Source organism: Osmia bicornis, chromosome 2, assembly GCF_907164935.1.
Source record: "Osmia bicornis bicornis chromosome 2, iOsmBic2.1, whole genome shotgun sequence".
In the NCBI taxonomy this organism is placed as follows: domain Eukaryota; kingdom Metazoa; phylum Arthropoda; class Insecta; order Hymenoptera; family Megachilidae; genus Osmia; species Osmia bicornis.
This window is the reverse complement of record NC_060217.1, coordinates 7,354,775-7,367,220: the sequence shown is the minus strand read 5'-3', so window position 1 is coordinate 7,367,220 and position 12,446 is coordinate 7,354,775. Positions and strand designations below refer to the sequence as shown.

At 37.6% G+C, this 12,446-nt stretch overlaps 1 protein-coding gene across 7 annotated transcripts in view; it reads left to right on the top strand.

Moving 5' to 3' along the window:
• LOC114876112 overlaps positions 1-12,446 on the top strand; it is a 96,633-nt gene that overhangs the window by 68,932 nt on the left and 15,255 nt on the right. For 6 of the 7 annotated variants that reach the window (XM_029187192.2, XM_029187190.2, XM_029187193.2 and 3 more), the window contains exons 17-19: positions 628-674; positions 859-1,028; positions 7,875-7,934. In XM_029187192.2, the coding sequence (XP_029043025.2) occupies positions 628-674; positions 859-1,028; positions 7,875-7,934 (277 nt within the window). Of the gene's footprint in view, positions 1-627; positions 675-858; positions 1,029-2,874; positions 7,321-7,874; positions 7,935-12,446 lie in introns of all 7 variants that reach the window. The other variant, XM_029187197.2, reaches the window with a different exon arrangement.

Here is a 12,446-nt window from a genome sequence, read left to right as displayed (position 1 = left end):
ACAATAATGAAAATTAATATTACCTATTTCAGAATATATAAATTAATATTAAAAATCAGACTTGACCAAGATCAGTGTTCTATTTTCCATAGTAATCTCTCTCCTAAATGATTTCATTTGATGCATGAAAGTCCAGATAATAAAAGTTTGATGAGTATAATACTTAACTGCTATTTGATTTATAATTTAGACAACCAAGGATTTATAAAGTAACATATCATAAGACAAGGGATTAAAATAAATAGTTTCTTCTCTTCTCTTTTCTATTATTGTTACACTGTCACTTGTGTCAATGTTCTTGTACATTCTTTCTCTCTTCTCTATCTCTATATCAGCTGATTTGCTCATTTGCTAACTGATTGTCCTTCATTGTTGTTCATTTGCGCTTAGCATTGGCCAAGTGTCGCATGTGACGTGACTCCTGTTTGATATTTTATGAACACACTTGCATAAACGTCAGAATAATATCGTTTGAAACTATGAATCTATTATGTATGAATTCGATTGAAACTTTTTGTATGATAAAATCGCGAAAAGCATGAAATATACCTTAAAATTTATATATAATTTTATTAATTAAATAAAATGATTTTTCATATATCAATAATTAATTTTTCACGTTTTCAGCCTTTCGATCAACGCAACAGTCGTCCAGCAAAACCTTATATGTCCCAGTAAGTGGATCTGAAGTTTATTTGAAGTAATTTTATATTTCTAGTGACTTCACTTACGAAGATTGAAATTTAAAAATCAAATTAAATTATTTAAAGTTTGCAAGTGTTTCAAAAATCTTTAACTTGAAAGTAATTCAATATTCCCTAATGAAATAATTGTTCGAATGTCTATCATTGATTACAGTGCTCTCAAAGAATCTGGCTATGAAAGTGATTCCACACTAGTATTTCGTCGCAAAGAAGACATCAGTCCATTGAGTCAATTAGAGCAACGTTTAGCTTATAAAACTGTGCAAAGTGGTGGTGACGTACCTCTTCATGGACTTCGTAAGCCAGCCCCTGAACGACCAAAGGGTGAGTCTCCAAATCCATGATTCTGATTTTTAATCTTAAAAGCTACCTTTTTATTTCTCTGAATTTTAATGTACTTTTGCATTTCTACTATTGTTTGACATTATCTAAACAAAGGCATGTTGATTTTATTATTTGTCTAATTATTAAGGATACCTGTGTCTTACTAATTATAAGTTCTTTGCATGATCGTGTGACCTATTTTAGTTTTCATTGAAAAAAACACTTTACGTCTCCAAGCATAAAGTTCTTAATTTTTATAAATCAAATAAAAATTACAGTTGAAAAAAAATAAAAGTTTCAGATCTTTATTGTTGCAATGGAACTCTATTTATCCGAATTATTTTAGATAATATGTCAAATTGATTTATTAGAAGATTTATTAAATATCTACCGGGACCACCTGTCAAAATATATTCTGAAGCACTTCCCACACGAATAACTTAAATCTTCAATATCCTGCTTTTAGAGGATATGTGTATAATATCCAGGAAGTCCTTCAGAAATAGCATTTCCAGTGAACTCATAAATCTAATACACATTCTAGCTTAACAGACAGTTTTGATCACTGGGATATTAATATGATAGGAATTCACAAATTCCTTTTCTGACAATTTCACATTTAAATGATTAAAGCTGGCATTTCATAAATATATTCGAATTTTGATTATTTTCAATTATAGTATAAGGCAGAAAATTGAAAGTTTAAATTTGAAAATTGTTAAATTTCATTCGGATAAATAGAGTTCTATTGTGTTCTAAAATTTATATTGATAACGAATTGGCAGCGTGAGTTTAATAACAGTATATTGGTAAGACGATACGTAACATTTTTCTCGATTTATAATTTATTTAACAATCGCTTGTAACAGCTTATTATCGCTTCGAATTTTGATATTTTTCTGACCTCGTTTGAAAAATCACTTTGATGTAAGTGTTACATGATTCAGACATTACTAAACGGTATAATTGATTTCATGAAAGACTAGGATTGTTTGAATTTCACGGCTTTTGAATAATGCGCATCGAGTGAAAAGCATAAAGCATGAATCATAGCCATGTTTCTGTAGCCGATGTCCAGCTTGAACGCAATATTTTATACGAATACAGTATTGCCTTCCTAAATGGCAACATTTTTATCTGTCTAATTAGAATCTTCTAATTAGTATGTCAGATAAATTAGAATTATTATTACTGTAAGGTTTCCAAGTGAATAATTGATTACTAATATTGCAATTAATAACAACCTATTAAAATTTAATGATTACTCTTTTTCCAAATTTTGTATTATTATAGCGAAAGATATTGAAAATCATATCGTTTTGAACTTAACGTAATTTTAATTTAATAGAAAATATATATAATTAATTTACTACATTATTTATCTTTTTTTTTTAATTTCTTAACGCGAATTTAATTAATTTTGCTGTATCTACTTACCTTACTTGTCCACATTGAAATACAAGCCTTATTCTTTAATAGGTTAATTACTAGTTTAATTACTTAACACGGTTATTGTCAGTTATAAGTTACGCCACTTAGAGAGGTAATACTGTATTTTCTTTTTCTCGTCTATTTACCTCTTAAATTACACAACGCACCGCTCCTCGGCATCTGTCGATATTGGTATGCGATTTAATTTTACTCGAATCTCGTAATACGATGCACCAGCTGTATCACCGCTGAGAAGACTTTCCGATCTTCACGCTGTACCGGATTAAAAAACCAAGGCAGAATCACCAGCTTTTGAAAAGAGACTTTCCTCGATACTTTTGGTGACAGGGTTCCACGGCACGCAATTCTTCACGAACACGCGACCAACAAACGATGCGAAAAACTTTGTCCACAGACGACTCGGGCGTCGAGTACTTTCCTATCTCGCCCACTTTGACGCGGATCCGTGTGCATCGGAAAACCACTTCTTCAGCGACGCCTGTGTCCTCGCGATACAAGCAAACATCCAGCAACCAGAGTTCAAAGATCAAGAAAATGAACGCACAGTCCACAGTCACAAATTCGAATTCTTCCAGAGACACGACAAACGCTCGTAGCAGAACATTTTCAAGGCCACCCTCGCCACCTCGAAGACAATCTTCTCGAAACAGCAAGACTTTGAAATTGTATACCAGAAGACAAATTACAGACGTCACGCAGTCTCTGAAGTCGAGGCACAAACAATGCTTCAGTGCTGATGCGTCCAATTTTGGTTCACACAGAGAACGACTGTGTAGTAACCTGGATAGATACAAGCGAAGTCGGGAAAACTTTCAGAATTTAGATACCACAGTGTCCTGTAGGTTGAGCAGGAAGAAGTTCGAGTCTTATCCTTCTCAAAGTTCACTGGAGACAGGTGCGGAGAAGAGAACTCGGACAGTGGTCAGTAAAGAACGTCCCCCAGACGATAAATCGGTTCATTCCGCGAGGATGATCCCCAAACAGCTTTCAAAATCGCAAAATTGTAACGGAGTTTGTTCATCAATGTCCAGTGTAAAAAAGGATAGCGTGAAAACGCGGCTGACGAGAAGAGAACAGGAGCAATCGACGAGGAGACTCGTCAAATCATCAGCTGAGTTACGTTTAGAGAAGTGCAGGGATAAAAGTGAAAGAAACGTGGAAATGGGAACTTTTCCTTCTCAAAGTGTTGTTAAACATTCAGCTAGCGTTTGTTCTTCGAATTTGATTAATGGAAGACAGAAGAATTTGGATAAGTCTCTGAAGACGATTAAGTCTTCTTCTCAGAAGTCTCCTATAAGCTCTTCTACTTCCAAGATTGTATTCACAGATATTAAGAAACCAAAAACGATAGTCAAGCAACCGGATAAAGTAGCCAAAGAGCGTATACGTTCGCCAATATCTTCCTGCACAGCAGTTGTCCCTGACCGACCTAGAGGGAAGCCTTTAACTATCGTCAAATCGTCTATACAGAAACCTCAAACGATACATGTGAATCCTGCTTCGAAGAAGAAGAAAGTGGAAGTTAAAAGAGGGCCAAAAAAAAATGTAGGAATGGAAGCTTCTGATAAGAGTAATATTGAAAATGAAGACGAAATTAAAAAACACCAAGAAGCTACTCGTTCAGACACTTTCTTCCAGAATCTTTTCTTGAGATCCATCTCGTCTGCTGTCTCCAGCGAGAACGTTCCTTCGAGAAGGTCTATCGTCTGCGAACGAGCAAGGATATATCAAGAAAACATCAAAGAAAGTAGTAAATCCGAGCCATCTTTGAAATCCCTTAGCATCTACTTAGCTCATAAACGTCCAGTTTCGAATTCAAAGTTCAAAAACTGGGAACGAGAGAGCGTAGCTTCCAGCAGGAGCTCGAGTCCTTACGGTGTTAGCTGGCCCGGTAGGTCTGTCTTTCAGAAAGTCCGAAAATTCGATAGTCTTTTAGGCATAGAAGACCTGGAACCAGAATTGACGAAGGAGCGTCTGAAGGAAAGAAGCTTGAGCGAGCCACCTTTGAAGACTCTGTCGGAATATTCAGACTCGAAGCGTTCTTCCCGAACGTCCTCACCATCCCCAGTCAAATCCCCAGCCAGTAGACTGATACGAAGTTTGAGACAGGATAGAACAGATGTTCATCACATGAAGAAAGTTAGAGCCAGAAGCGCGAGCGAGGTGGACGGGCTGCAAGGATCAAAATTCGGGTCCAGTTTATCCTTGACCAGAAGCACGAGTTCTGTTTGTATGTCACCGGTTGAACGCGAAGAGTATCGTCGATACGTGTTAGAAATGCTACACGATAGAGGGAAGTCAACGAGGTACAAAGAACTGCACGATTTCTATTCCAGCCTGGAAAGATTAGGCCAACTGGAGAGGACGTTTTCTTCTAACGATTTGAGACCCAGGCTCAGGAACGAAGAAATCGTGGATTACGATCGTTGGAAACAGGTGAGGTCTCAGGAGAGGATTCAGACCGAGTTTAATACGCTTTATGGGAAACTGAAGGCAGTTCAGAAGGATAAGGACCTTTTGTTCAGTACAAAGGATACGAGCAAGTTCAAGTGGAACGGTGATTGTGGTTTGAGGTGCAAGGAACGTTCAGTAGAGAACATCATACAGCAGTTTAGGAAGCTACAGACTGAGTCTTCTAAGAAGATAGAGATTTCGTCAAGAAAGGACACTTACAAACCGCTATGGCGGGGTACATCAGTGATCAACATGGCAAACACAATTCAGAAAAAGGCAGAGGGCGATCAGAACGAGAAGTCTTTGGATAATTTGGATCAGCCGTTACTGCAGAGAAGTCTTGGTGGTAGTAAAAAATTCTGGAGCAGCCTGTCGATAGAACAGGTGGCTACCTTGAAGAAGCAACTGAACGAAATCTATGGTAGCGAGAATTCACAGAAGTCTGAAGTGGATCCACGACAGGAAAAGACCTCAGCTTCCCATAAGAGTGATTCCCTATCTAAATACGAAATTGTGGTTCCCCCTCAAACGGAATCAACCAGTGTACTCCAAGATGATGGAAAAGGCCTCCACGTGCGATGTCATTCAATGATCACCCCGGATACAAGTTCAGTTTATCAAAAACCACCTTCCAATCGTTCAGAATCGACAAGGAAGAGGAGTGGTTCCATTAGTCGAGGGAAGAGTCTGGAGAGATCCGAGTCTGCCCCGATTTCTTCCTCAATGAGCGAGCTGGAAAAGAAAAGGCTCTCCGTGACCCTAGGTAAGGAAGTTCTCGACAAAATCTCCCAAAGAAGACTGTCAGTGCCGAGGGAAACTCGAGGTAGCATAGCTGCAGCACTGGCAGCCAAGAAGATTCCAAAACCGATCACCTTTGACTCATCAGCTGTAGCAGAGCCATCAAAGACCAAAGACAAAAGCAACTATTTGCTAATCTTGACACCCAATAACAAGACTCCAGCCGATCGGCAACGAGTGGAGAACGTTTTGTCAGATTGGTCAGAAAAATCGCCACTCTTAGCGATGACGCTTCCCGAAGATGACACGCGAGCTAAAGTCGTGGCTGCTAATTCAGGAAGCGAACGAGACAGCACCACGGGTAGCTCAGAAACGTCCGTGAAAACGGTCATCCAGCGAGATGTCAAGGATACGCCAAAGAAGAACACCGACAAGCCGGAAGGTACTTCGCCTTGCAGGAAGAAAGGACGATTGTCTTCTTCGCAGAGTTTTGCCGACCTGAGAGAGTTATTCGGCGAAACAGAGACAGCTAGGTACGCGACCCTGCCCCTGTCAGGGTGCAGGACACGCTCGATCTCACCCAGAGGAGCGTCCCTCCGCTCGTGCTCACGGGACCGTGAACACGACAGACCTCACAGCGTCAGTCCGTGTCGCGCTACCACTCGATCCGATTCGTCCTGCAGCCTCGAAAGCATTTATTTGCGGGGCTCTTCGCCAGACCCTGACAAGTACTGGCGCGCCTATTTGAAACTGGTCAGAAACGGTACTGTCAAACGACTGAGGGCTAGGTTCGAAAGTGCGGAGGACTTGCGTAGCGGTGGTAGGTCCAAGTTGGTCCCGAGACCAAAGAGGTTCCAAAGCGACCCAGAGCTTGCGCGAAGTCTCCTGAAAAAGGTGGAGCAGGGTAAGGTGAAGGCTCACGAGTTCGCGGATGTAGCCTGGCTGAGGCGGAAGTACGAGCCCAGGAGAGGAAGGGCTCGTCGGAGAGGCGAGTCACCGCCTATTCCACGTGTTCCTCTTCGACGAGAAGACCTGGCCATGCCTCACATCGACGTCATCAGCAAAACAGCTGAACTGAAGGACTCGACGGCTCATGCTGTGACCAGTGCTGTAGCCAGGAAGGCAGAGACCAAGGAGCTGGAGGCAAAGAAGCCTGTCTGTCGTTTGAGGAAGAAATTCGAAACATTCGGCATGCGGAAGACCTCGATTCTGGGTGAAATGTTCACCTCCTCTCCGGATGTGCGTGAACTCCGTGACATAGCCCCGTATCTGGCGGGTCGCTGGGTGGCTCATAGGTACCCCAGTCGAAGGGACAACATGCGGTCTCTCTCTTCGCCCCCGGACCTAGCCGGGCATCGGGTTTCCTCGAAAACTGACTCAGTTTCTAGTTCCAAAAATGTGCAGATCAGAGATGGAAGTAAAGTGACGGGAAAAGTGTGCGCTTCTTCGAGAAATTCATCGTCTATTTTGAAGCAGTCGGACGTTTTCACGAATCAACAGTTTGATCCTGATAAACACAGACCGAGGTTCAGGTATCAACCTCCTCCACCTCCTCCATCGCTGTCCTCGACCACTGTTCGACGAAAAAACAACAGTTGGTGGTCACCGATTCCCATTTACACTGCTCGACCTACCGTCACTTTCGAAGGTCTGAATTTCCATAAATGTTAGAGGGAACTTTTTATCATTTTTGCATATTCGGTTGGAAGAAGGTTTGTCGTTAAGATGGGAAGTTGTCATCTTGAAATTTTTTTAGGTATTGAACATTGGTTTCTGGTAAAATTGAGTGAAAGATTGAAAATTTCTTTAATGGTAAAATACAGATTAATGTGAAATATTTTAGAAAATAATTACTAAAAAAGATGGCGATTTCTTGTGAAATATTATTCATGTATTCCTGATCACTGCATAGAAATAGAACAATAGTTATATTTTTAGTTGCACAGATTTTCTATTTTTCTGGGTTTACATATGAATTATTAGAACATTTTCCAAAATACAGATCTCGCTATCGATTAATTTGTTTTCTTTTTTTTTTTAAATCATGAAGCAATACCAATATCGATTGATGCTGAGCAACAGTGCGTTCAAATGAATTTTAGAATTTACAGTGATCCCTCGTGCTGAGTGATTCTCATTATTCGCTAATTATAGCACGGCTAATTATTATTTTCATTTTTTTTTTTTCGGCTCTGCCAATAGAATACTCGAACGCACCCCCGCCACCACCAAAATCTCAACACTACAGAGACGACTGTCAAGGTAACGCTGAAAGCTAATCATTTTTCTTTATTTTTCTTTAATTATAATTCGTTTTCATTTATTGCTAGGCGAGATGTCATTTTTTAATTGTTTGAGTAGCAAGAATCTCATATGATGAAATGAAATAAATAAATTATACAGATTGAAATTTGGTATAAAAAATGGTTTTAAATTCTGCAATTGAATAGAAAACTATTTGATATTGAGTAAAAAGCTATTTTTAGATCTGAAGGGTGTTATAATACCAAAGCTACTAAATTTCCTTTATTTCGCAATGCAGGAAATGCTGCATTTGTAAGAACGTGAACAGTTTGGTTCTTCTTATATCAAAACATCACCAATAACAACTATTCTACTGTTTTCACTTATTTTATAATTTGAGTGATAGTAATAGTATAAAAATTTTATTTTTTTCTACACTAAATCCATAACTTTCATAATTTTATCTAAAATTTAACATTACTACGTAACTGTTATCTAGCATTGTAAAGTTTCTGTAATTTACTAATTAGGAAACTAACATAATTAATTCATGTATATACTTTCACACAGCTACTTAAACGATTAAAAATCATTGTAACCTGTTAACTGGGTGAAATAATGTATTATAATGAACAGTAAGCCAAAGAAAATTTTGCACGTAGTGAATGTAACTAAGAAACATTTTCTAATATTATTCTAGTAAGACAAGTCTGTCCAATAAAGCTGTTGATTAATTATCTTCGTAGAGGGTTAATTAATTTCTCCCAGTTAACAGATTTAAGGGAGCAATCTTATGTTGAATGAATGATCGATCGCTTTATGTTCGTTTGACTCTGCTCGAATTATTTTCACGGCGCGTTCGAAAGAAACAGAGCATGAAATTTGTTCGTTGTGCATGACATGAACCCAACTCGTTTGCGTTGGGGGAAGCGTAGCTATTGTTTTGCAGTGAATTGAGCATGCACCTTGATTACGAAAAGCTACGAAAGAGGGTACGTTAAAGTTTGCACAGGCGGATTATTAAATGACAAATTATAGGTGTTTGATTGATTAATTACATAATCAAAAATAATTACGTAACGTGTTGCTTGTAAATAGCGAAATTGTACAGTACCGAGTATGGAGGATTGAGGAGGATGTTGGGGGTGGGAGGGATTCTATTCACCCAAGTCGAACTAACTTTCACTGTTCAGTACCAATCAATGAACCGCTAAGTTTATAAGAAATAAAGTGCTGATAGAAAACCTCTGATAAATATATAATTGAACTCGGCTAATCGATAAAAAGTTTCGAACAGTTTCAAGTTATTACTGATTTTTCAAGTGGTACACTAAAGACAACAAACTTTTTGTATCCAGAAAGTTTTGGTACGATAATTAAAATCCTAAAATAAAATTAAACTTCTCAAATAAAAGAAATCATGTGAATGAGAAGTGATAAGAAAATGAATATACCTAAATGCAAATATTATTCGAGCGATATAAAATTGGTTTAATATGTTGGAAACAATATTTTAATAACAGATTTATTGATTTTGATAACTGAAATCTTGTTCGACAGGTATCAAAGTTCAAGGCTGCAATTAATCATAATACTCTTATCAATATTGCTTCTCATGAATCATTCATATTAATAAATGTCAGTGTACGTCGTATGAAATTCAATGAGTTATGACAGATTTTATACTAAATAACATGAAGGTATATTAATTGCAATATTATTTGAAATTTTGTACAATAGAAAATCAAATGATTTGGAGTTATTTAATTTTCAAATATTTTTTTATAGATATTTTTGTACATAAAACGTAGTTTCGCAGGCTGAATTATTTCTGATAGAATTAATAAGCTTATCGTGTTATCAGTGAACTGTTGATCACTTAAAATGCTCTCCTATCTAAAATGTTACTCCACAATACTTTCTTCGAGCGGGAGAAGTGATAGAATTGTATACACAATGATAGAGATGAACAATTGTTACTTTGAACTCGAGGCATGTTGAACAATGACAACTTTAAATCATAATACATTCGGAGCTGCAAATGGTGATCATTTTATATTTAGAACATCAGTGGAAGTTTTATGTGGTCATTTTTATCAAAGTTTGAGCTTAAAATTGAAATATTCCAATTGTTAGTGCTATTTTGGAATGCTTTTATGTCATTGAATTGTGCCAGGCTTTATATGCCAGGAAATTGGCTATTTAAGTGAAAAGTCCTACTCTCTAAAGGACATACAAAATCATCGATTTCTGTTCTTCACATACTGGTAAAAACATAGTAAAGTATATAATGACTATATCGATTGTATATCAGAGTTTATCTAATCTTTGGCGTTGACTGTTGCCAGCAAAGTGCTCGTCTGAACGACATTTTCATGGATAATCCGGTCGGTGGAACTAAGAAGTTGTTTCTATACTGGCAGTATCCCAGTAAATTTCGAAAATAAATTCTAAAAAGGGAGACATCTTTATGATGTCCAAGAATAACAAATTTGTCATTTTAGAGAATCAACATTCAGTGAACAGTGTTGTGACAGACTTCTCTTATCAGTGAACGGAAAAAGAGCTTACGTGGTTTTGATAAAAAGTGATAGGCTGGGTGTACAAGAAATTTGTTTACAAACTTGAAATTTCAATGATTATTGATTATTGCAGCGTGACCTTTGTCGCGAAATTCATACACCAAGGAGATTAAGCTATGCGTGTGTGCACGATGCTGAAAATAACGTTGCTCTATTAACATTGCAAACAGCTGTCGGAAGAGCGTAAACATCGAAAGAGTGTTCTCGTGCTAGCCTCGAATTAAACGAGTAATTAGTCGCAAAATGTCAGACACGCTAATTGCAACTTTAATGCAAAGTATCGTGAATCGCGTACATCATTTCTAAATTTAAAACGTATTTATATCATTTTTGATAAAATCTCAATTTATTTAATTCAAAAAAAAAAATTGATTCCTATTTTGAGTTTGAGTTCAGTACTGAAGAAGTAATTTTGGTTAAATAAAAATATTTATACAAAAAATGAATTGTTGACTGTAGACGTGTTATACGTTATGCAACTCCTTAATAAAGAGGAAATGGGTTTGCGAAGCGAGTGTACAACAGTGAGTTAAATCGACGGCTGAACGTAAGGAGGAAGGTAACGTTCTGATAGTCACGTTAGGCGGGCCTTTCGAAGAAGTTGATGCGGTTTCGGTGAGAAATACGCGACGGCAGACGAGGTAAAAGTGGAGGGAGTGCAAAAAGTGGCGGTGAATTCGCGCGAGGAGTAGACGATCGGCACGCTTCTTTCACGGCAGATGCTTCAGAGTAGTCGAAGAGGAGTACTACCAGCCCGCGAGTGTCTTCTTCAGCGTGACCGAAGATAGGAACAATTACATAGTCGTACGTTGACACGCGCTAGTGATTAACATTCTGGAGAACAGTACTCGCGTTATTCTTGAATCCGGATAAGCAGAAGCCGAAGAAGTGTATATACGCATAGTGCGTGCCCTCTTCAGCGTGGAAACGTGATTGGCCGCTAGATAATTATCTTCTTCCCAGACACGTCGACGCTAACAGTATTCATATGCGTAATGAACGTAAGGGAAGAAAAGTGTTTGCGAAGAGGTTGTTGAGTGATATTTAAATTATCAGTTTAATTGCTTCATTAACATACGCTATTTGTCACAATGTTAGGTTCTAACGACGCAACGTGGAAATCGTTGCAATTGACCGTATGTCAGGGGAATAACATTGTAAAGTGCTGAGCGGTGATACGTGAGCAGTGTCAAGTGTGATCAATTTTGAAATTTATAGGTAGCGGTGTGATGACGCGGTTGATCGTACAATAACAGGAAAAGGTATGAATGAATGGTGTTACAGTGAAAGAAATCGGAAGTGCTGACAGGATATAAATAAGTATGAACTGAATGAAGATTTTCGAACGTGGGCAAGGTCAGCACCGTAAGAGGCTAATCAGTCTGTCTTGAATTTTAATTAGATTTACTATGACAAGTTTATATGGAGAACACGCGATTAAATCATAATGATAGTAACTGCATGGAAATATATTTTTCTAAAATATATCAAATTTTCAGTCGGCAAGTAAACTTGGTGTAGTCTGATGGTTTTTCAAAACTATTTGACTAAGTAGTCGCTAATAACACCTCAAAACAAACTTCAATAATAATGATAATTGCATGGAGATTCAGTTGATTCAGTATTTTGAATACCTTTTTGAATGATCATACTTATTTTTCATGAAAATATAAAAAGTATTGGGAATGTTTTGGTGTTTTTAGAAATCAGAGGTATATTCAAGTGTAATTCTTTTTCGAATCTTTTATCTGACATTATAATCTGAAGAACTCCAAATATTTGAGATAACAGTGGCAAGTAATCTGTTTCACCACAATTTCAATCCATTGTAAGGATGAAAATCACGATGACAAGAATGTTTTAATTATCCGTTACGGTGTAAAGATAAGTTTCGTTCTACTTGTAATTTTCGAAATCAGTATTTCAGTTTGCTGGCTCCGATATTAGA